Source organism: Pleurodeles waltl, chromosome 1_2 (assembly GCF_031143425.1).
Source record: "Pleurodeles waltl isolate 20211129_DDA chromosome 1_2, aPleWal1.hap1.20221129, whole genome shotgun sequence".
Taxonomy (NCBI): Eukaryota; Metazoa; Chordata; class Amphibia; order Caudata; family Salamandridae; genus Pleurodeles; species Pleurodeles waltl.
The window spans coordinates 161,028,432-161,054,951 of NC_090437.1; the positions used below are offsets into that span (position 1 = coordinate 161,028,432).

The 26,520-nt window shown below is 43.3% G+C and overlaps 1 protein-coding gene across 4 annotated transcripts in view; it reads left to right on the plus strand.

The window, feature by feature from the left end:
- SLC4A4 (solute carrier family 4 member 4) overlaps window positions 1-26,520 on the plus strand; it is a 623,315-nt gene that overhangs the window by 422,380 nt on the left and 174,415 nt on the right. For all 4 annotated transcript variants that reach the window (XM_069236872.1, XM_069236873.1, XM_069236870.1 and 1 more), the window contains exon 7: window positions 17,680-17,756. In XM_069236872.1, the coding sequence (XP_069092973.1) occupies window positions 17,680-17,756 (77 nt within the window). The remainder of the gene's footprint in view (window positions 1-17,679; window positions 17,757-26,520) is intronic.

A 26,520-nucleotide genomic window follows, 5' to 3' on the forward strand; every position in this document is an offset into this window, starting at 1 on the left:
TCAGGCCCCAGTACTTCACTGGTAATCTCTTTTTTGCTTAGGTAGCATTTAGATCAGCATCAAAAGACTCTCTTAGGTTGGTGGGAGCTATATCAATGCATTCACCCAGTCACCTCTTCAGTCCTGCAATGGATCACCATCTCTGAGGAACATTGTCCTCACATGCTTAAACCTGAGGTAAAATGCGTTTTCCTCTTTATGCGTTCTTATAATTTATTTTGCCAAGACAATCCCAAGTAGTTTCGCCTTTCAAAACTGAATTTACAAGAGCATCTTATTCCACCTGGGTGAGATAATTGTTTGTGCCAAAGAAGGGTTATGAAGAGAACATAACCTGCAGCAAGGGCCGAGGAAGCATGACATTGGTAACTTGGTAATATAAGATGAACTTCATTTTATTAGCTTTCAGCAATCTGCTTTTTCACTCAATAATCATTAAAGTATGTAATTATCAAACGTGTAAAAAATAAATATTTTTTAATTTTAGTGAGATTATAAAACATTTTTTCATCACTTTTGAAAAGATCGCTTAACAATTACTTTTAATTTGATTGCTATAATTATTTAAGATTATTGCAAGTTACTAGATAATTATATATATATTTTATTGTTTTTTGTCTCGTTAGCGAAGTACTTTCTTAAATTAAAAAAATGATCTAATATTTGCCACATAAGAAACGTGATAGAGCAATAAATTGTAAACATGGATGAACATTCAGCAAACACCAGCACAGCAGAGAGTTGATTCAATAACTCCAGCATCCAGCAGAGGGGTATCTGTTATGATTTTAAGAAGCCATAAATATGTTTTATTTTCATCTGTGTTTATGAATTATATTCCAGGTTTCCCATGTACATTTTCACATGATGCGACCAGATGGAGTGGTTTCTCTCAGTTGCTAGCACTTTTCTATCAATACAATATTGGAACTTGCAATCCATGTTTTCACTTAACCTTTTTAAAAAAAAAACATTATTGAGTGTTTACCTATGTAGGGAGTCCGGTCTACTGTTGTTGGCGGTGTCATGGATGCCCCATCTCATAGCTACATCTCTTTCTACCACATTGAGCCTCTTGTTTACAAACAGTAGTTGAATCTGTTTACTTCTTATGTTTCCCATATTCCCAGGATCAGTAAACGTTTGTGACCTTAAAACAACATTACAGTATTCAGCTACTTTCATAAGCAATTGAAGGTACCAATGATTGGGATAAACAGGCTGGTGATACAATATATAATCAGACCTGTGAGAAAATAGAAATGCTTTAAATTAGGGGTGGGCAGAATATTCCAGAGTGTGGAGTTCCAGCCAAATTCTGCCAATCGCTGTGTGGCAAAAAAATTTCTCGCACGTGGCTCCAATGTGGTAAGTTGCCGATCGTGAGTGAGATTGTGCGTCCTCTAGCACGATTTCCTGTCGCTAGGAGGACATCTGGTCAGGTTTTTCTAGCGCAGGCAGATATGGGCATTCATGAACATACATAGTCAGAAGGCTGCTGCTTGAGTACAAAATCTACTTGAGCTGCACTAAAATCAACACAAGTAGCTGCACCCTCTGGTTTACGTAATTTCTCCAGCATTAAATCACAGCACAAGCAGTGCAAAATGCTTATTTCTACCCGTTGGTGGAACTCAGTGGAATCTCACAGGGTTTTTATGATCATTGCAGAATTTTGCGGAGTCAAATTCCGCGAGATCCTCCCACTCCTACTTTAAATCAGAACATATTAGTACCCATTATCAGAAATCAGGGTAAGGTAAAGGATAGTGATGGATAGTGTTCATAGCTAAATAGAAACATGCAAAGCAAATCGAAAAGGACTAGGTAGTTGGTTTGGGGCAGTTACGTATCATTGAAGACCAAGATAGAAATTCACTTTTCATTAGTATGAAACATGTGTTAAAAACAGATGCCCATTTTGGCTCCACAGTAGCATTAATGCCTTATACAGGCATCAGAACACAGTGCAAGCAGAGTGAAAACCATAAATTGAAGTCAGTTAGTGAGCACAAGATAGTGGCTACACCAATTCACTTTTAGAGTTTCTCTTATTCTCTTGCGTACCTCCCTGCTTTCTATTTAATATGGCTTGTACAGAATTAGTAATTTAATTTTCATTTGCATGAAATCGACAAGCCTGGTTCAGAGTCAAAAAACAAAACAAAATGAGCGCTATCATTTGTTAAAACAAGGTCAAGTAACAGCGCAACCACAAAAACAACTGGAAATATGTAGTGGACTTTAACAAAAGATTTGACAGCATAGTGTACCGTGCAGCACAAGTGGCAGATTTTTGTCCTGAGAGTGGTGTCTAACCTCCCAAAAGCATATGCCAGTGGATGGGGGGCTTGACAACATTTCGGTCATTGGTGTGTTAATTTAGGGACATTGTGTATTAGTCAAATTGTGCCAGCTACAAAAGAAATTATGGAACAAAAACATGCTGGGGCAGCTGTTAACCCTTTATTCAATTGTTCAGAAGGAGCCTAGTGATTTAATATCCAGCTCGATGCAAACAGCGTCCTCTCTCTCACTTCTCACTGTCAGGATTATCCCATTCTGGATCATCTTTAACATCTTCAAACATCGATCCTCCAGAGGCGAATATTTGCATTTGACAATATTTTATGACGCCATGTTACATGACATACCATTTTATAAAGTGATGCACCATAAATATCATTGTTACTTGGTGTCTGAACGTGGCTCCCATGGAACCACACCAGGATCTGCACATTGTGTGTGTATCACGACTGTCACTAAGGGCAACCAGTGTTGTGATTACTCAGTATCTGGGTTTTCTCATTAACTTATTTCTCTGTATCTATTGATTTCAACTGTCGAACTTCTGAGCTTCACACATCTTCGCAGATTTCGTTGTCAGCAGGGTAGTAGATTGTTTTCACTCCCTCTGGCAGGGTTCTGCTTTGTTGCAGTTATTGCGATCTCTTTCCATCTGCATAGTTGCTTCTTCAGCCCCAAGACAGGCTCCCAGATTAATATTTCCCCTTCCACGAAGTAGCCATGTCTTCCTTCTCCAGTCATAGTTTTCAAAAATACATATTAATAGTTCTCAGATACTGTTTGTCTAGATTTCCCTCAAAAATGATATCTCTGAGATGAGAATGTGTTTTTCAGTGGCCATTATTGCCCGCAAGTGCTTGGAAACGTTTTAGTAAGGCTGACACAGTATAGCTGGATTTACATTTTCCGCATATGGTAACCGTAAGCGGAGGAGGTGGGCAGAAGAAAGTAAAACAGGACAGGGCACCCCAGGGGGGCACGGAGTTAGAAGCCACAGAATGCCTCTTGGTGGGCCTGTAACAGTATTTGAAGCCTGCCTGTCCAGTTGCAAACTTTCTACTCCGGATGCTATTTGTAATTTCATGAACATATCCACGCCACAGTATTGCAGAGGTAATCAGACAATTCTCTGATGAAAATTACATGTACAGGGGAAATTATATTACTACAGATTTTCGGGTGATTATACATTGCCAAGAATTAGCTTTACCTCTCTCCTTCATGGTACTGGTCCTCCCTCCAGTAGAGAATTCTCCAGTGGACATTAGATGTAGTGCATAAATTAAGTCAGCTCTGCTTCGTGCCACAATCATACACTTTGAAACAGAGAGAAGGGTAAAAGGCCATTTAATTAGGACAGGATTGCCCCCACATGAAAACATTAAAATTGTCATGATAACATTAAACAACATTTTTATTGTAACTTCCCTTTCTACCCCACCACTTTCCCATGCCACCAAGCTTTCACTCCTACCCTCCATCCTGCTTGCACTCTTCCTTTACATCTTTCACTCGATCGCCACCTTCCATTCCCACTTCCTTTCCCCAAGCATCTTTCATTAAAGCTTCGATAATCTGTTCCAAACATCCCACACACCTTCATCTTTCACGTGTGCTCCCTTCCTCTCTCCGAGTGGTGTATCTGCCCGCATCTGACTTTCCACCCCCCTAAATCCCACCACCCAGTAACTCTCTTAAGGGCGTTTTTCTGTCCCACCACTTTGCACACTACAACACATTCTTCTACCTGCTACTGCACCTTATCTTTTCATGCCACAAGGAACCCAGCAAATCCCTCACGTTACAGCATGTAATAACTATTGCCCATGTTAGAGAGATGCACACCATCTGATCGGAACAAGCCCCTTTCCTCCTCCTTGATGCCATTGTGCGCCACAACCTTGATATCCCTTGCCCAGCAAAACTGCATTGCTCTGTTAAGCTTCGCCTGCCCTTGTCAATTGCTGCATCTTTGACAGGCCCCCTCCATGTCCTCCGTGGCTCAAATTTAGCCCATTCCAAACAAGTTCCTGCCAACTTATGCTTTAGTAGTAATAGGTCCCGTTGCAAGTGTTGCAGCAAAGTCAAACCAGATAAGTGCACTAGATTGTTCTCTCCCGGGTGTATGAAAAGCATGTCTGGGCATCTCCACTTAGGCACCAACATTGCCAACAAAGGTAGAAGAATGCCCCATTTCATCCCACTCTTTCCCCACCAAAGCATCTCATGCCTGCTCCTTGGTAATCCCAGGTTTCGTATGTACAGCTGCCTTCTTCATATTTGGCCACCCAGTGAACAAAGGAATGACCCACCATCCACATCACTGCCTAGTAGCTCCTTGGACCAGTCACACAGCCTGGAGAAAAAAAGGGGAAAGGTGGTGGGGAGATACAGCAAAAGCAAAAAATTAGTATGAGACCTTCACCCTCCCCTCACCCGGCCAGAGTTCAAGCATTAATTTCCCCACATATCTCTCACAGCACCTCGAATTTCCCTTACCTATCCCGTGAATGTGTGCCAAATCCCAACCCTGTAGCGTAGCCGCAGTTGCTGCCCGGATCCTGAAAGAATGAGTCCCAAAACCATCAGGATCCCTTCATACCCTCTTCAACACCAAGCGCAAAACAGTTAGCAACTGATGTGCTTAGACCCTCGTCTCATCTTCGTGGCAAAACAACTATCTGTGTCTGCACCCTGCCCAGCTTGTGAAACTGCGTCATTCACTCAATGGACATGCTACTACCATTCCCCCCCCTGTAGCCAAACCCAGTTTCCCCATCAAGGCTTATCTGTGTTTGATTTTCTCTCCCAGATACCCATTTGACACTGCTCCATCTTCGTCTGTTCAAGCAAAAGTCCAGCCTTGCACCCCGACCCCTACAATGCAGACACCCTGAATGCCCCAAACAACACCCAAATCATACACAACCTAATTAACGCCAGCTCAAACCTATCATAACAACACACAGGCAATTGTGCAAGAATCCCCAACAACAAACCAAACATGATTGCTTCTCTCAAAACCCTCTCCTGTCACTCTTTTCCCTGCCCCAAACTTTCAAAACCCTTCCCAAAATATCATCCTTCGTAGGATCAAAACCCGAATATAGCTTGCCGTAAAAAGACACACCTGCTAACTTGCCTGCTTTTGTCAAAGGCGACAAGTCCTTATCAACTAGAAACATGACAAAACGCAAAATTTGTCCTTCCCTGTCACACCGTTCCTGACTCAATGGCCTGCCCTGCTGCTGTTCGGAAAAAAATCGAATTCCTCCAAGGCTAGTTGATAACTCCTCTTGGTAGACTCTGCAAAACACTGTTCCACCAGCCTAGTGACTCTCTTGCCCCCATTGCCAGATTTCTGCAAGAACGGGCGTTTTGACCTCCTCTGCTCCCGGTGCCAGGCTGTGAAAATGTTGCCACTGTGAACAAGACAATGAATCAGCAATAGAGTTGTTCGTATCTGGGACATGATTAGCCTTAAAACAATGTGCAACTGTAGGCATGAAATGATAAAACAAGCATAATACTCTGAATCCCCTTGCTTTCTGCCTGTTCACCAACTCTACCACTGTCATATTGTCCATGTTAAACATAACTGTCCTGTTTGCCAATTCCTGCCCTCATACTGTCACTGCCACCAAAAGGGGAAAAACTCAATAAATGCTATGCTTCAGCCTTGCTGCATCCATCTCCTGTCCCAGAAAAGGCCAAAACCCTGCTGCATCCCAAAAGAATTGTACCTTCCATACTGTATCTTCTTACTTGAAAAGCATTGGTACTCCATTAATACAATCTAGAAAAGAGTGCCATGCCACCAAATCTGCACTCACTGCCATAGAAATCCTCACCTGATGATGCATCAAAACGGCATCAAACATGGTTAAACCCAGTCTCCTGGAAGAAGTCAGTCCCCCTCTCACCACTCTGCATGCAAAATTCAGAACCCCAGTAACTGCTGCACCTTCTTCAACTCCAAACGTTGCACCCTAATTACCTCCTCCAGAAACATCCAATTTCAAGCACTTTCATCACCGGTAGTCTCACTTCCATGACAACCGTATCAAGCTTGATTCCTGAGAATGTCAAAACAGTGCTAAAGCCCTCTGTCTTCTCTGGTGCCAAAGGCACACCAAATTCAGCCACCATTGACTCAACTATCTAAGGGCCCTGTACCAATCTGTTAAAAATGGGGTCTCTAGTTGGCAGAGGTATACACTCTTGTCCAAATAGGGAACACAATCCTAGTTAGGGTAAGTCACACACAATCCAAATTATCCTGTGCCCATCCTCTGGTAGCTTAGCGCAGAGCAGTCAGGCTTACCTTAGAAGGCAATGTGTAAAGTATTTGTGCAATAAATCATACAGTAACACAGTGAAAACACCACAAAAATACACCACACAGGTTTAGAAAAATATATAATATTTATCTGGTTAAATTAAGGTCAAAACAATAAAGATTCAATAAGCACAAGTTGAGATATCACTTTTGCAAGATTACAAAGAGTTTAAAATTTTAGAAATCAACAGTTGTCTCTTGTTTACACAAAGTACCAGGTTTGCATTAAAAATAACACACACGGAGACCGCAGGGGAGGAGATGCGTGGAAAACCAGGGTGTGTGTTGGATTTTCTGAAACAGCACAGACGATGCTTCGTTTCTTTCCACGCTGCAAGGGGCTTTGCGTTGATTTCCGGTGCACAATCTTGGCTCCTCACTGCGATCCGGGGATCTTTTTGACGCCCAGGGATGATGCAGGGAAATCCTGGTTGTGCAGGAAAAAGGCATAGGCATTGCGTCGATCCGGTATGCGATGCATCAAATTTTCTGTTGCACGGCAGGCGCTGCGTAGATTCTTGACTTGGGAAGTTGAGCTCCGTAGTTCCGGTTCGGCTGTGCGTCGATCCAGTTGGCTGTGCGTCTAATTTCTCGGTGCAAGGCAGGCGCTGCGTCACTTCTTGTATCATTCCGGCTCGGCTTTGCTGTGATTTCTCGGTTTGAAAACAGCTGTGTGTCGTTTCCGGCAGGCTATGTGTCGATTTTTGGCCCACAAGGAGTTTCCTGAAGATATGTAGTCTTTTTGGCCCTGAGACTTCAGAAAATAGGAGGTAAGCTCAATCCAAGCCCTTGGAGAGCACTTCTCAGCAAAGTCAGAGGGCAGCAGGGCAACAGCAGGGCAGCAGTTCTTCTCAGCAAAGCAGTCCAGATGAGTCCTTTGGGTAGCCAGGCAGTTCCTCTTGGCAGATTGAGGGTTCAGGTCCAGAAGTGTCTGATTTGATGGGGTCAGGGCCTCCGTTTATATACCTAAAAATGCCTTTGAAGTGGAGCAGACTTCAAAGAGTTGAAGTACACAAGCTCCCCTTTCAGTACAGGTTTGTCTTCCGGGGTCCCAGTAGGGGGTTTGGCAGTCCATTGTGTAAGTACAGGCCACTAGCCTTTGAAATGTAAATGTCAGACCATCCACCCTTCCAGCCCAGGAAGACCCATTCAGTATGCAGATGGATGCAGGTGTGACTGAGTATCCTGTGTTTGTGGTTGTCTTAAGTGAAATGCACAAGGAAGCTGTGAACCAGCCCACCCCGGACATTGATTGGAGACAGGCTGTAAGGCACCAATGGATTTTAAGTGCAGAGAAATGCTCACTTTCTAAAACTGGCATTTCTAAAATAAAAATATAAAATCCAACCTCACCAATAAGCAGGAATTTCTATTACCATCCTAGCCATACTAAATATGACCTGATTACCCCTTTCTCATCAGAATCTACCCCTCAAACAATATGTGAGGTTAGCCCTAATGCTATCCTATGAAAGGAACAGGCCTCACAGTAGTGGAAATCAAATTTAGGAATTTTCCACTATCAGGACAGATAAAACACACATGTACCTGTCCTACCTTTTACCTGCATAGCACCCTGCCCTATAGGTAAACTAGGGCCACCTTAGGGCATGACTTATATGTAGGAAAAGGGGAGTTTAAGGCTTGGCAAGTACTTTTGAATGCCAAGTCGACGTGGCAGTGAAACTGCACACCCAGGCCTTGCACTGCTAGGCCTGAGACATGGTTAAGGGGCTACTTATGTGGGTGGCACAACCAGTGCTGCAGGCCCACTAGAAGCATTAAATTTACAGGCCCTGGGCTCATGTAGTGCACTTTACTAGGGACTCATATGAAAATCAGATATGCCAATTGGGAATGAGCCAAGGTTACCATGTTTAAGGGAGAAAGCATACTCACTTTAGCTCTGGTTTTCAGTGGTGAAGTGTGCAGAGTCCCAAAACTAGCGAAAACAGTGTCAGAAAAGTGGAGGGAGCCAGGCAAAAAGCAGGGGGACGACCACTCTGAGGCTGTCAGGTCTAACACAATCCTATTAACGTTTTTGTCCCACGAAAAGGAAATCATCCAGCTAATGTGACAGTGTACGGTGTCCACTCCTTTTAGTGAACACCCACTGTAAGAAGGTGCTGAATGTCTCAATCAATGCACAATAAGTTGCACAGCCCATGGGTAACACTCTGCCTACATAAATAGTGCCCCCAAATTGCATGGCGTGCAATAAAAAGTCATCCAGATGAATCGGCAGCAGACAAAAAGCTGGCTTAATGTCACACTTCGCCAACTCAGCACCATAGCTGCAAGATCTGACCAAACTGATTGCATCATCCACTGACACATACACCACCTTAGTGCTCTCAGCTGCAATGAAATCAGTCGCAGAAGTGCCCTCCGGTCATGACAGATGATGTACCAGGCGGAATTCTCCTATAGCCTTTTTGGGTACCACCCACAAGTGGAGATATAATCAGGTTTTCAAGAGGCAATTCATAGAAAGGGCCCACAATCCTGCCTTCTGTCATTTTGTTTTTCAAGTTTAGCTGCCACTATGTCTGCCATATCTTTGACTATCTGCAAATCATCAGCCCACCTCTTTTCCCTAGGACCCTGGTAACCTACCCGAAAACCCTCTTGAAATCCCCACTCAAGGTTCAAAGCCGCTTCTCAGTCTGGATATTGCTACAGCCATGGCGATAGGATGCCCCTCTTAATTGGCGTATAGCCCTTTGTCCCAGAAATGATTGTTGCCCTCTATCCTTGGAGGCCCCCCATTGTTCAGAAAGACTGGTCAATGTAAAGCACAGCATGACTGGATGTTTACCCCTGCATTTTGAATAAGCATGCTTGAATTTACAGGAGTGTCTAGAGCAGAAGCCATTTTTAAAGTTCCATCCGGCTCCTGTGTTATAGCTTGTCGCTCTAGACATTGTACCTGCCCTCTGTTGAGCTGTAGGTGATTGAAAGGCCATTCGCTGTATGGGTCGAGGCCGTTGATTGTGTGGACGACATCCACTGCATCCAGAGTTCCAAGTCCTCATCCCCTCACGGTTTTTCCTGGTTCAGGCTTAACTTGGCCCTAAACTCCTCATCATAACTGAGCCATGCAAAACCACCAAAATGCATTTGTGCTTTTCTTATGATGTCTATATACTTAAATAGCGCAATGGCTCTATCTGAGTAATTTTTGCAGTGTATGCTTGCATAGATCAAGAACACTGACTTCCAGTTTCCCACATTGATGGGAACCTGTGGGCGCCGCACCAGCTCCCACACTTCTTCTTTGGACCCTTCCTGAGCCTGAATTTTTAAAAGTTTAAAAGCGTCTACATATTAGTGCCTCCATATGCGTTTTTTCATCTTGTCTGACACACGTGACTCCAGTGGCATAGCCAGGCCCATTTAGGGCAGCCTTTTCCTATGCCCTCGACTGTCCTTATCTTCTTCCCCCTGCACCTCCTTCCCTGGCCCACAATCCATCAGACCTCCTATGTCACAGGACCTTTACCATGAGGGGTATCACTGTGCTTCTTGCCTCCTTTCTCAGCGTCCAAGTTTGTTCCTGCACCTTTGATCACCCCATACTCCTTCCCTACACCAACAGACTTACACACTATCTTGCCAGCCCTGGCATTTGAGTTATCCCACACTGACCAGCACTCCTCCTTACTTGACGGCACGGGTCCTAGGCCCTGGTTGTCCTTGTGCTGTCTCCGATGGACCTTCGTCCTCTGGTCAATGGTGCCTCTGTCGTCTGCTCTTGACTTCTGCAGACTCCAACTGCTGCTTCCATCAATCCAACTCTCCCGACCTCTGCTGTCACAGGCATGCTGACACACCCATCGTAACACAATTCACCTTCCTCCCACTCATCACTGCCCTCATCATAATCCAACTCCAGATCATCACCATCCAGGCGCACCTCATGCATACCCCAGTCCAGCTGCTCTCCCCTTGCAACCACCTGCTCTGACATATGCCCAACTGATGGTATTTCAGCCTTGGCGATGTGCAAATTCGCCCTTGGTGTAGGGCGAGCTGCTGGAGGCTCCCCCCTATGTCATTCAGGGGCTGTTGTGTGCCCCGTTGGCAACTCCAACTGCCTGCCAGCCTCAACTGCTGACTTTGTCATTCCTATTGCTGCCTGGCTGCACCAACAAGATGGGTCCGTAGCACTACTGGGCCCTCAAGCCGCATGAGCTCTCACCCCTGCCTTCACCTGTGGCCCGTCATCTGGAATCCAAAGTCAAAATCAGATGCACAAAAACTCCTGAGGGACAACTAGGCTGCGCCCTTCACTTCCCCTGGGGCACTTCATTCTGAAGACCTGTAGATTACCACCCCCCTAAACTGGGCTAGTGGGCTGATTTAGATTTGGGTGGTTGCAGACAATATGCACATATATGGGAGAAAGAGGTGAATTTTTCTGCATGTGGAGGATTATTTGGTGAAGTTATCTGAGCCATACTATCCCTTTATTATAACAAATGCTGCTGGAGGATTTACCACACCGCCCCCAAATCGGAGGATTTCCCATTTCCACACAACTCTAATCCGTGTCCATCTTTTTAAAGAAGAAGTGATGCGAGAAATGGTAGAAGCACACCTTGTTTTATTCAGCACAGTGTCTTGTAGTGCTTTGAAACACAATTTTCAAGATAGTACCTCATGGAGCGGTTTCGCTTGTGGAGTGTTCCAGTGATGAAATAGGAGAAATACTCTAAGGTTAGTAAAGGTAAGAAAAAGGAAGAAATGTGCAACACCTCTCAGTCGACTTTTCATCTTGATTCTAGTGCGCTATTTCACCTTTATTTGTTGTGTTGTGGTATTCACTGCACTACTCCTCTCCAAATTCATTATGTGCTTGAAGTTTAGATTTCATGTGTTCTGTTGTTTTGTGTTGTGGTATTGGGGTATGCTAGGATGTATTATTATTTTATGTTATACTGTGTGGCGATGTTTAGGTAGGTTATGTTACTGTAGAATATATTTGGTATATCATGCTATATCTGTAGTGCCAAAACAATGGGTTGTACAGATTGTGTGCATGCTGTGAATTCTATGATTTAAAGAAAAGAAAAAAAATAGCACTGTTCTTAATACGTGCTCATTGTTTAGTTTTAGTGTTTCTTTGATGGGAATAGGTCAGGTAGGAAAATCAATGAGATTCTTTATTCTGAAAAGCAAAAGAAGCAGTAGGATAGATTCTAGCTGTTGGAAGCCCTAGTGATAGCATATGTCCCTACTATTGCAGAATGTTTTAACAGTGACAGTGTGGGCTCTGCTGCTGTAAGCATCTGGTGAGTCTTTACATGTCTCTAACTTTGCACGTCAGTCTAGCCCCAGTGCCATTCAGATTCATTAGCTACAACATCTGCACTTTATGCTGTGGTATTTAAAGAGTCAGAGCCCTATTACAAGTTTGGCGGTCCGAAGACCGCCAGACTCGCGGTGGAGGTCGAACTACCATGGCTGTGTCGGTCCGACCTCCACATTATGACCATGGCAGTCAGACGGCCAAAAGACCGCCGTTTCCGCCAAGATCTTTGATCCCAATTGGATGTTGACGGTCGTGGTTATAATCAGCCTCCGTGGCACTGAAATCAGCGCTGCAGTGCTGATTACAACCATGTTCTTTGCAACACTGTTGTGGGCAGTGCAGGGGGCCCCCTCCCCAGCACCATCTGAATGTGCACTGTAGGCTTTTCGGGCAGTGGAAATTCCAAAGTTGCTAGGGAGGCCCCCGTGCGAAGGCATTGGATTCGGCTCCATGTGGACTGCAATACCGAGGCACGTTTTCCACTGGGCTGACCAACGGAAACCTTGGTTTCCTCCAGTCAGCTCAGTGGAAAACTCGATATGGGGCTGGCGGGGAGCCCACCAGCACTGTGGCTGTCTCCTTAAAACGAGTTTGTCAGTCTGGTTTTTCCCCGCCAAACTCTTAATCAGTCCCACAGTGTCTGAATGATTAGCCGCAAGTGTGGAGAGTCTTAAACATCACATTACAGTAGGGTTGTGGTGTTGTAAGTGAGCACTGCCTGATGAATGTTAGTTTTGAAGTATAATTATCTGCTAATCTTGTTGGAACCCACAGTTAGGAGTCTATGCAGTTCCTACCCAGCTGGGACTACTTTAGCCCAGTTGAACGTTTCAGCAGAGAGGACAGTCGTTGACTTGCTCTACGACAGAGATGATACCGACAGAACGAGTGTCTGAAATGTCTATACTAAAACTAAAGGGAGTGAGGAGATTAGTTTGCAGTGTTCCCCTCTCAGAGAGTTGTTGTAACACTAACCAAATCAGAATACTGATGTGATTGGAAGATCTCTATACAGTTGATTTTGTCATTGACACAGACACACCAAACTCAGCAGTGCAGCTTTCAGTAAATTATCTGAATGGCATCAACATCAGAGATCTACAAAATACCAGTCTGGGCTCCTGAAGTAAGTCGGGTTTCTTCTGATAATTCATTTAAATCGAAAACGTGCCAGGAGGGCTTTCTGCAGAGTCTGTATAGAGTTGTTATGCCACCTTATATAAGCTGGTCACCGAGGGTGGCTTTATCAAAGAAGCATGCAGGGCGAGTGTAAAAAACATCTGGGTGGCCATATTTGTTTTTATTGTATGAACAGGTTTATGCTCTGTATTATATGTTATGTACCAATAACCTGCTACAAAATCAGATTTGATGGTTGTTTGAGTTGCTAACCAGCCTAAGAACTCAGCAGGCATCTCATTTCATGGTTTAGGGATACACACCACTGACAAAGAACACATAAAGAGTGTTAAAAAAAGTGTAATGTTGACCTCAAACAAAACAAATCAATAACATTTGGCAGTGCTTTTTAGATCTATCTTGAGTTTGCATGTTAAGCCTTCCTGCTTTCATCCTTTGCTTGTTAACTGTTGCTTTCTTTCTTCTCACTCTGCTGCTGTCGCTCTTGCATCTTCTGCACTCGGCTTCTGTTGCACAAAGCACGCAAACCGCTTGAGAGCTCTGTTCCATGCTTAGCAACGCGCACATCGGATGACGACCTCCGAGTGTGGCGAAGCCCCAGTGTCGGATGGCTCTCTCCCAACATGGGATGGCCCAGTAAGTCAATGACCAGAAGCGGGTAGGGGTGGAAGGAAAGCGGGGAATGAAAGAAAGTGGCAATCTGGCACTGAATAACACTGATGATGAGGAAAAAGTGTAAAGATCTCTGATACCTCAACTGAACTAAGAGAAGACTTATCAAGATTCGTAAGTTCCCAAATATATGCAGATAAATCCCTTTTCAAGGGACCTTAAACTTTCCTCAAAATCCTCCAGCCTACGGTGGCATACCAAACATAGCAAGCGTAGCTATTCTTTATAATTTATACAGGAACTCATACACACACACTGAATAAACAATGTCACACTAACACTCTCTACTCGATGAGGTTCCTACACAATGCATAATGAAATACGTTTTCTTTCTTCAAGAAAAGAATCAGAAGTATGTGTTATAAGTACCTTGAGACTCCCAGTTTTCCGTTTTCTGTTTTTTATTGATTTTTACACCGGAATACAAACAGAAACCCAGCTGCCTTAATTATATTATATTTAGCTAGACATAAATTGAAAATAATTATTCTTTGGTGATTCACAATGCTATGTTATGACTGCCAGCCCAATTTTAATGAATTATCTACATCACTTTTAATAATTATTAATGCATCATATTTATTTTTTTACTTTAAGTGAGAATTTATTTTTTAAATTGAACTTCGGAAAAGTATCATTTAATTATATATTTATATTTATATGTATATATATATATATATATATATATATATATATATATATATATATATATATATAGTCACACTCATTGAGATAACAAATGAACACATTTTATTCTAAAAAAAAAAAACACATTTCAGCTGTCACCTCTGCCTTGATCACTTACATTTACATTTCTAACCATGTACACTGGGTATATACAGAACATAGACACAAAGTGCAAAAACATGACTTTTGTGGGTGCCATCTTGGAATAGGCTAAATAGCATAATATGACGTGAAATCTGAATCTGAAAACAGTGTGCCAATCAGGAGTGCAGACTGTTGACATCATAAAAAAATATATATAACACATATATGTATTTAAATATAGCCATTTCAAAATTAAGTTAATAGTGCTGCAGCATTTGTTTTAATTTTTTTAATGTTTCGACCTCTAAAATAAATACATACAAATCATTTGCTTTCATATTTAACATAAAACAATTTTACAAATTTATCATGAAATTCAATACGTTTTAAAAGCATTTTCCAAACATGCTGGCAGCCAACAGGTGTTTCTCCACAATGTGTTTCCTACCATTGACTTCATCAAGGCTTAAGTCTAGTTTCTCATGTCTCTGTAATTATGGCTAGCATCCAGTGCAGGTCCTTGTAGTCGCCCAGAGTCGTCAAGTGATGGAAGTTCTATATGTATTAAACGCCCAGGGAATGGCATCCATTAGGCAATGTGTGTGGGAAGTATAGTTCACGCGGAAAACATTCATGCTGTAAAATTCTACCTATGCTGCCCTCTTCTTGCATAAACTTCACCTAAATTCATTTTCTACACAAAAGATACATTTGTACTTATGAAATGCTCAATGTCACTTATTTTCATTGCCCTGCTATCAGTCACTGTTGACATTTTTCATCAACCGAGATGAGATAGGAAAACATGCTACAGAAAGTATTACCTTGTTTGGCACTCAATTTTTTCATTATATTTGTTTACATTTTCCTGTACATATGAAGAGACCTGTAAAATAAATTGTTTTAAGTGGGAAAAATGGAGATAGGACCCGGTAAATCACTTTGAAATTGAAAAGACAAATCAGGCAATGACATTAATCACATGTAGGCTATTGCAGAAAATGCCTGACCCCAGTATATGTTTCTGTGAAGATTAACTGCACTGTCAGTTAAATCAGTAGATGACAAATAAGCATTGTGTTTTAGCTTAATACCACACGTCATCAATGCCACTGTATACCTCTCTTACTTCACCAGTCATAAGCATACAGTGTCATCAAAATCGAACACAATTAGAGATATTCTGCACAGATAAACACAATTTGGAAGTCTGGAAGATGTGCCTGCCATACTTATTTGCAGTTCATAAGTTACAGTCCTAATATTGCACAGTGAGGTATGAACTGTGATCAAAGCACCGCATGCAAACTGCCTGGTATAGGATAGAATATTATGTTTTTTCCCTGTCTTTAATTATCCTAATGTTGCTTACAAGGGTTGGTTTGGGTTGAAATACATTCATATTAGTAAAGCCAGCCCCAACCACTGTGGTATGTTTTGAGTCCTCAATTTATGATTCACCAGACTAAACACTCTTAAAATATACTGCCTTTTAGTATGGATGGCATATGATTCCTACACCTTGTAATTCTCATTGTGTTATGTAACATTTCCTATAGTGCATTATACACGTATGATTCATTGTCTCTGTATAATGTGTTTAATGTGCTCCGACAGCCTACATTGGTATGAGTAGCGCTATAAAACAAATGAAATTCATTTCATAAAGTCTATGGAAAGATGAGGGGCACTGTTGGGGTGTGGTAGTGAGGTAATCCATGTAAAAGGTGGTCATTGGCGGAGGGAAACGCCAAAAAAGATTGTTGCGGTGGGGTCCTCCAGCACTGAAGCCGACCATGGACACCCATAAGCACTCAGCCTTTTGTTTAGCAAAAGTATATCAACTGAAAATGTGCAGCACATTTTTTAGAAATGCATTCTGAAAGAATTGCAGTGCTTTCAACTTTAAAAAGTTATTATATCTACATTGCATCCACCCACGTGGTTTGCACAGCACATGATGCACAGTGCTCTTTCTAGCAAGCTCACTGGGTGTACAAGAGTACAGCTGGCTGGCTAATGAATGCTCAGTAGTCGACCAGGGTACCACCATATTGCTCTCAGAATTAGATAATGGATCTGGGGCCTGAATTGGATGGCAGACTTCTAATTCTCCTCTTTTTCACTGGCTACCTTGCAAATTATGTCCCGCGATAGTAAACAGTCAGGTTTGCTCAATTCGGCAGGAGTGGGGTGATGAGATATGTGACTTCATCCCAGGCCCCACCAAAGAGATGTGGCTTTCGGACCACTTTCTTTTTGTGTCTGCTCGCAAGACACAAGCGTTACTGGTTGTGTAGTGCCAAATCTTTACTCATTTAATTTGCCCACAATATTATGTTGTACAGACTTCACATTCACCGAAGGGAGCAAAATATAGGGAGCAAAATATTTCAGAGATAATTTTCATCTCAGAGTAATTTGCGATTAACAAACTATTGCTTGTACATTGTGTAATCTTTTGTGCCTGCAGGTTACTTTAGGTCACTTTTTTCACCTGTTCAATACATGCACACATCTGACCCTTTCAGGTACAGTGTAATTTGTCTCCTACGGTCGTGTAATTTATGATTCGCTTAGAAAGTGTTTAAATAGGGTGTGATCAAAGAACCATTGAAGTTCCCTACGGAAGACAGTGGTAGTCCTTCGACTTGTAGTTGAGTTGTAAGTTTTCCTTTTGGAATTTGGGTTGCTTGGTCTTTGCACAGGAACTTTTCTGCCCCTGCACACTTACATCAGTTGAGTAACTCTGATGGCAAGAATCATACGTCACCCACCTCTCTTCTGTAAAATGACAGTTGCAACCCCATTGCAAAGCAACTAACTTACAAAATACTACCATATATGTTTTTAATCTGTCACAGATACATTAAACGTTTCTACTTCAGCAGACTGGCTTCTATGCAAGACCTACTTTTTTTGCTTTCACACATGCCAGTTTGAGGTGCGAGGGCAAGGGTGCTTTGTGGGGCCTCTGGAATATCCTTTGTGCTTCTCCTCTTTCTCCTGCTCCTCGTCTCCTAGCCTGCTTCCCTCTGATCTCTTCAGGTAGCTTGTTACATTTGCAATGTCGCCCTGCCGAAGCCATCTTGGTGGCATGCCGCGCACTATCTGAGCCCTGATCTTGTCCTTGCAGGCAGCCCAACAATGACCCATAGAAACCTGACCTCCACCAGCCTGAACGACATCTCGGATAAGCCTGACAAGGACCAGGTAAGCGGGGTTGCAATGTAACTTGATGTTCTTGGGATGGTGGGGGGGGGGAGCATGGGCCTTCTTAATGTAGAAGGGAAGAGGGCAAGGAAAAAGCAGCCCTTGTTCTGTATGCTGAAATATGTCCACAGCAGTTTGTACATACAGTTGCCTGGCATAGAAAACAAATACAGCGCCAGTGACATTAATGTGAAGAAATGTCCATGTATGCTCACAAAGACATAGGCCGAACCTTGCCAAAGTATACAATGTCCATTAATGCCTTTAACAATGTGAAACTCTGAAACCCCAGCAGACGCATGTTTGATCGAAGAAGGATTGAGGAAAAGGGTCACGGTTGCTCTTTCTGTAGGGTTGAAGCCAAAAGCAACTTTTACCATGAATCTGTTTTGGTCCGGCATGGTCACAATAAATTACGTTTAGAACAGACTAAGGCACATGTATGTTTATATTTATTGGTATTTGTATAGTGCAGGTCTAGTTAGGCAATAAGTAAACACTGAAAATCAAGGGTGGAATGAAGATTGTTCGAGATGGGGGACATCAGGTGGATTTTTTACATTATCGATTTTGTTACATTACCCAGTGCCCTTCCGTCAGCCCTTTTCAGCCACTGGTCTGCTTTAATGCCATTCACATTTTGCTCCCACGTTAATAGCCTATAGCATTGACTATTTCACACACTGCCAGTCTTTCGCGTGAGTGACACCATTTTCATGGCTCGCACTTGCACATCTGCGAAAACATTATCCCTTTGGGGCGAGGGTTTGTGGACTAATGTGTTCTCTGCTTTTGAAAAAAGCTGCCTTTTCGAGGGCCTGGCAGCTGCTCATGCCAATCCACTTGCTAACACTCCGCATCTTGCACTGGTACTGTCAGGGCAATCATCTTTGAGTGGGGGTTTCCCTTCTTTATTGTAAAAAAAGTATTTGAAAACCATTTATAGATGACCACTTCACTTGCTGCCCAGGCAGACATCCTTCTATGCTGTTTCTGAATTAACAAATAAAAAAACGCATTTTAGAGATGGCAGCCTGCACATCCACATGGTGGCGCATCTGTGTGGCTGTTGTGGAATGCTTTTTGTTATAATATAGGAAATGACAGTAAAAAGCCATAGAATCCGTCATATCATCAAAGCGCATTCCATATTTTTTATAATTAGCTTTAAAGGCTGTTAGCCAAAGAAATGAAGTTTATTCCGCAGAACAGGAAATATTTGAATCAATTTTAATTCACATATAAATATTTCATAATTATACACACGCAGATAACCTAAATGCACATATCTCATAAGTAATAAAGAAGATTTAGCAAACAACAAGGCTTAACTAGTAAACATAGGTCTCCTTTCTCCTGCCAACATGCTTCATGGATTTAGTCTTCTGCTTCAGGGCTTTGGTTATCTGGTAAGAGCCTATCATAAGATAACACCTCTCTTCTTAGCCATTGTCTTTTCAACCCAGCCACACAAATTTCTGATTCAACCAATTAATCTAAGATTTATTTTAAAATACAACAAATGTTCCTGCTATTCATTATTGTTAAGTGGCAAAGGCTAACATTTTGAAAAGCCTACATAGAGGATAGATGGGCCAACAGTCCCTCAAATTTCTACTTCTAAATGCTCATGTGGAAATCGAAACATGTGATCCGTGCAGCAGGTCATGGCTGGCGTGCAAATGTGAAGTGAAAGCCTGAGAAGAAATTGCTCTCACGCTCCAACCCAATTCTCTTGCTTAGTATGTGTGAAACATTCCCTTTGCTGCTGTATGTAATTTTTTTACTCACTACATCATGTTACAGAATAATAGAGTTATAACATTTCTGTGTTAAAAACACAAACAGTATATGTGGTGGACATGTCTCCTTCAGTCACACTGGACAGAAATTATTGCCCACATCAGAACGATGCTGGGAGTGTCGCACCCACTCCAGCCTTTGGGGATGCTCGTGGAATGGGGGAGGTGTAAGGGGGTGGGGTCACAGCGAATACTGCGTAACTACACCCAGAGGCAGCTCACCACTCATCTCCTAGTGGCAGCCAGGCTGGCCTTTTCTGGAAAGACCGCACATGCCCTCTGCTTCATGTATGGTGGGGGAAGTCTGGAACTGACAGCGGTAGGTCGAGACAAGTGGACACACAAGACAGTTTGGATCCCCCTGCTATCATTCATGAAATGAGGCAGAGGGAAGGATATAACACTAGGAATCCTTCAACTGATGTGTAAGGCTGGACTTGATGAGATGAGCTCCGACTCAGACTATCAGTCCTTGACTGGCCGTGAAGCATATTCACTCAACCTGTAAGTGTGGAATCTCTGTACCAGTGTTACATCGCCTGATTTCTTTCAAAAGAGTACGCTGGTACTCAACATGTTTGCCTTTTTTTAATGCTTATCATTACTAAACTAAAATAAAGTGGTTAAAAAAACAAATATTAACATAGAATTAACTACACAAAGGTCATTTCCAGTTTTACTACATAAATAGCATGCATGGTTTACTTTCCAGCGTATCTGCATTCCTGTAGTGCTCATATTGCGATATTTTCCGATGTGTAAGTTTTTGTGAGGCCCAGAGTATTGGCATTTCTGTGAAGCACATGCGCGACTATGAGGACTGTCTCTCAGAAGCTGCCCTTCGTGATAGGAGGGCGGAAACGATGCTGTGTTTCCTATTGGCCCGTAGAGCTGGGCCACACCGCACGAGGGGACGAAGGCACCTGTGACAACAGAGAGTCAAAAGATTACTTTTGCGTTGTAGGTCTGATGTACTATTAGCATGTCGGTAGTGGAAAAGAGCCTTCCTCCATTCTTCCAAAGACGGCAGTAAGATTGTTAGATATAGCTATAGTTAGTACAGAACACACATGCAGCCCGAGCATATCATCGGGACTAACGTTTTCGGATCCCCAAGTAAAGTAACACTTTGCTGTGTGGCGGGTTACTTGCTCCCTTGTGCCAAAGGACAAGGCCATTTCCATGCCATTTGTTGCAATCTCATGCCCTCTTGTGGCCATTTACTGTTGTTCCTCAAGGCAGCTGTCTACAGTCCTTCAATACAGCCCCAACCCTACCTCAGCAGTTAACTCAGATCATTATCTCACATTGTTATCCTAAGGGTGTTATTTCTTCATTGCCCTGAATTGCAGCGTCACTCCCTCCTGGCAGTCATTTGCATCGATCTGATCTGCGAACAACTGCTGGTTATGTTCCCCCACCTTTCAGGTGGCCTGGGGCGCTCAGAGGAGAGATATGTTCACCTTGCAGGAGGAAGTGCCTGCTGAAAGTCTTCTATCCATAATGCGATTAGGAGGACTAAGCAGCAGGCAAGGGTCTTGTTTGGACTCGCGAGAGCACAGGCAGAGCTTTTGGAGCCGACAAGAACTGGAGCCTCAGAGCAGGCACTAAGCTGTCTCTGCGAGAAGCCGGACTTTCACTGTAAGCAAGGGGGCTTTTTCTGGCCAGCAATCCAGAGTTTTAAATTCAATCTTTTTCGCTTTTTTTATTTATCTGTATTTTGATTCTTATTGTTTTCATCCTATGTGTGTTTGTCTTGCAAAGGTTTTATTTAAACATGCATTAATTAATAAACCTGTTCTGGACAGCACACAGTGGACACAGTGCGTAGCGTCCATCGCAAGTGGCCTGGTAATAAAGCCTGGTAGAGCCACAGACACTATCAACGCAATGCCGGTGAATGGTGAATTCATGCACAAATGGGTATTACTGCATTGATCTCCATGTGTATTCACCAAATTGCAGCGTGTTTTTATGACACATTTTCACCCTGCTTTTTGCAGGTGGATTTGTAACCAGAAATACTGGGACACGTTTAATCCCCTCTTAACCACAAATGGGTGCTTTCAACTGAGAATAGGGTTGCATTAAGTCATGCCACGTGTGCATACCAATATATTCACTGAAAAAACACAAAGGTTAAAGCGATGTTAGAGTGAGGTGTTGAAATAAGGTAAAAACTAACTTTTAAAACCCCAAAAACTCTGGAATTCACCAGTTATAGTTCACTGAACCATAACTCACGCCACCACCATGCATTGCTTCTGTCCTCGCATATTGCATTACTGATGACATTTCAAATTACATCATTGATGACTCCACTCATTAGCATCAGGCAGTCATTGTGACACAATCCTGTAGGGTTTGTGGACTTGAAGTAAATCAACACACTACAATTGTGGACAATTTTCAGTTAGGATCACTGACACAATAATTGTGGAAAACAATATAATTTGCAGAAATATTGTGCCAAAACTGTCATTTACCACAATACCATACTTCTATAATTTTAATGGTATGTACAAAAATATCAGAAAAATATGATTGACCCTAATATCGTCCAAAATAGTATTTTTTTTATATAAATAGAGCTTAAAGTAGTAAAGGTTAAACATTTAATATATACATTTAATAAAATGTAAATAATACAAAGGTCAGTCTGACAGCCACCCTTCATTTTCAGATCAGGCAGCCAGGAGCAAGACATGTGCGTTTTGCGCAGGCTCCTGGCTGCCTGAGCCGAACTTCATGGGTGTGACCTCCTCAGCTCAGCAAAGGTGCCTTGAGGCCCTCCCACTCAGTGACAAGAGAAGGATCACCCATTGACTTTGACCTGGGCGCTTCAGGTTTCAGGCCTGAAGCGCCCAGGGCTAGGGTCAATCAGTGACAGCTTGTCACTGAGTAGGGTGGGGTCAGCAGTCTCACTGAACCCCATCCCACTCTGTGACGAAGTTGGGACTGCTCCCTTCCCTCATTGGCTGTCCTAAGGTCAGCCAGTGAGGTAAGGCAGCAGTCCCAACGTTCCTGGGACCTTAGAGGCTGAGTTGAAGGTAAGTGTGTGTTTTTAAATGAATGGTGCATGCGCGTATGTTTGAATGTTTGCTAATGAGTGTTGTGAATGGATGTGCGTGTGTGTGTGTGAATGAATGAGTGTTAGTGCGTATGTGCGTCCCGCCCGCCCCCTTCCCCACTAAAATTACCAGCCGCCACTGCTGATGCCATTAGTGAATGTATGTCGGAACAATGCATGCTAAAACAACGCATGCCTGAACAACGAGGTGGGAACAACAACTGCGTTGTTACCACTAATGCCTTTACCACGAATGCCTTAACAACGATTTTTCGTTGTAAAGGCATTCCTGGTAAAGGCATTAGTGATTGGCATGCATGGTTCCAGCATGCGTCCCCCCTGGCCCCCCCACTCCCACCCCTAACAATTACCGCAACCCTCCCACCCCCTCCCCTAAAACCACACCAATCCCCCACCCTTGCCCCTCAAACTACCCCAACCCCACACCTCGTCCCTAAAATTACCGCAACCCGACCCTAAAACCTAAAACCACCCCAACCCCCCCACCCCGGCCCTAAAACAACCCCAACCCCCACCCCATCCCTAAAACCTAAACTACCCCAACCCCCACTCCTAAAACCTAAAAAAAAAAAAAAAAACCCACCTGCCCCTAAAATTACCCAACCCCCAACCCACCCCTAAAACCTAAAACCACCCCAACCCCCACCCCATCCCTAAAACTTAAACTACCCCAACCTCCACCCCTAAAACCTAAAACCACCCCAACACCCCCACCCCTAAAACTACCCCGAGCCCCCACCCCACCCGCCCCTAAAACCTAAAACCACCCCAACCTCCAACCCCGCCCCTAAAATTACCCACCACTAAAACCACCCCAACCCCTAAAACAACCCCAACCCCCACCCCATCCCTAAAACCTAAACTACCCCAACCCCCACTCCTAAAACCTAAAACCACAACAACACCCCCGCCCCTAAAACTACCCCGAGGCCCCACCCCACCCCTAAAACCTAAAACCCCACCAATCCCTCCACCCCACCCCTAAAATTACCTGACCCCCCAACCCACCCCTAAAACCTGAAACCACCCCAACCCCTAAAATTACGGCAACTCCTCACCTGCCCCTAAAACCACCCCAACCCCACCCCTAAAACCTAAACCACCCCAATCCCCCACCCCACCCCAAAAACCTAAACCACCCGAACCCCCACCCCAAACACTAAAAATACCCGACCCGCCACCCCGCCCCTAAAACTAAAAATGCCCCGACCCCCTCCCTGCCCCTAAACCTAAAGCACCCCGACCCCCCACCCCTAAAACTAAAAATACCCCGACCCCCCAACCTTGCCCCTAAAACTAAAATTACCCCGACCCAAACCTAAACCGCCCGACCCCCACCCCTAAAACTAAAAATACCTCGACCCCCCACCCCGCCCCTAAAACTAAAAATACCCCTCCCCTCCCTCCCCGCCCCTAAACCTAAACCGCCCGACACCCCCTCCCCTAAAACTAAAAATACCTCGACCCCGCCCCTAAAACAAAAAAAAAACATCCCCCCTTCCCCCGCCCCTAAACCTAGACCGCCCCTAAAACAAAAAATAACCCGACCCCCTCCCCTAAACCACCCTGACCCCCAAAACTAAAAAGACCCCAATCCCTGCCCCTAAAACTAGAAATACCCCGACCCCCCAGCCCCTAAAACAGCCCACTTACCTGACTGATCGCATCGTCCTCCTCGGCCGACTCCCTTCTTCTGTGCCTTAACCACGCATGTGCGTGGTTCAGCACATGCGTGGTTAAGGCACCAAACAACGAAGTCGTGGTTAACAAAAGCGTTGTTCCGCTTTCGTTGTCCACAACTTCGTTGTTACGGAGTCATGGTTAAGGCTGTTTCCCGCCATTAGTGATATCATCAATGATGCCATTTAACATGCCATGAGTGATGTAATCTCTAATGTCTTAACCAGTGCATGGTACAGGCTCAAGTTATACAGAGCTCTGTGAACTAGAACTGTGAAAATCAGAGGATATTTTTGTTTTCTTTTAAACAAATATTATATGTCTGTGTCACAACGGCTTTCAAGGAAGGCCCAACTTGAGACAATCTGTCTTCTTTTGGATCTCCTACAATCTTCATTGAGCCATCTAACCTTATATTTGTACACCTTAAAAATGAGTGCAGACAGGAATTTGGTTATATTGGGTGCACCTACTAAAACTTGTAATTGTGGTAGTAGTAAATCAACAAAAGGAAATGCAAAAGTACTACTTTGCACATCTCAGAATGAGAGCCTAAGTGAACAGGTCGCAATATGTTGCTGCCACCCTGAGCATGCGCAGTGTTACGAGAGAGCTGAGGCACGAGGGTCCATCTGGTAGAGTCATCCAAACTACACAGAGTAGAACTGGTAAGGTTTTGTGGTTTTGAAAGTTTTGGAGAGTGTTGTTTGATTATCAAGGTCGCAAATGTGCAGTGTTTATTTGTATACTTTTTCATCGTCTGTGGAGATGCAGCCATGCTAGTTTGGAAAACAGACGTCGACCATTTTTGTACACTCGGTGCCTCGGAGACTGTGGTTCACAGGGAGTGGTAAAAGCATCCGCTTTGTCCTCTGATAACTGATTGCCGATGCTGGCAGGGACAGCATGTTGCTGTCTCCAGTTATGAAGAAAGCTGAAAAGAGGGACGACGTTTGAACACAAGCAGGCTGTACTTTGAGATAAACTCTGAGGAGGGCAAGATATGGGAAGATTTAAAGCTATACGTAAGGGTTTGTTTTTTTCAAAAAAATTGTGCTTACCACGGCAATTGTGCTGCTAAATCAGGCTTTCATTTTGTACACAAGAGAAAATCTGAATTCCCGAACATTTATAGCTTCAAAAAAGAATTTGCTCTGTTCCCTGTTTTGTTATTGACAAGTTGTACAAAAGCAGAAGGTGTTAAATTGTGTTAATGCTGTATCTGATGGTTGTATGTGCTTGTTAGCCTATTAGTGCTTCCTTGAGTAATTGTTTATGATTTTTAATAGATGATTCGATGGTCTGGCTCAATTAATGTTCATCAAGCAGGGCTAATTTAACGATCACATTTACAGAGCCTTACTGGAAGCTGAGCATCTAATGTGCATGTGAAATTCCCACCACTGCCCATTAAGCCTCAGTCCCACTATCTGGATATGCACTCTGTCAATTTTTTTAGTAGGTGTTGTGTTTTTAACCCATTAGCTGCTGAAACATCCACTCGCCCCCCCCCCCCCCACACTTAGGCCTTCATAACTTTTTGTCCACATAAGCTATCCATGACAAACTTGCGTCCTTTTTTCCCAGCATCCTAGGGATTCTAAAGGTACCCAGAGTTTGTGGGTTCTCCTGGGGGAGACCAAGAAATTAGCCAAAATACAGCAAATATTTCGTTTTTTCAGACAACATGGAAAAAAAGGACTTCAGAAAAAAGCATGTGTTTTTTTTTCCCCTGAAAATGGCATCAACAACGGTGTGCGGTGCTAAAATCACCATCTTCCCAGTTTTCAGGAACAGGCAGACTTTCACAAGAAAACCACATTTTTCAACACAATTGTGGCATTTTACTGGGACATACCCCATTTTTACTATTTTTTGTGCTTTTAGCCTCCTTCCAGTTAGTTACAGAAATGAGTGTGAAACCAATGCTGGATCCCAGACAGCTAAACATTTCCAAAAAGTAGAAAAAATCTGAATTCAGCAAGGGGTCATTTGTGTAGATCCTACAAGGTTTTCCTACAGAAAATAACAGCTGAAATGACAAAATATTGAAATTGAGGTGAAAAAACAGCCATTTCTCTCCATGTTTTACTCTGAAACTTTTTCCTGCAATGTCAGGTTTCCAAAAGCAATATACCGTTACTTCTGCTCCAATCTTCTGGTTGCAGAGATATATAGGGCCCTAGATACC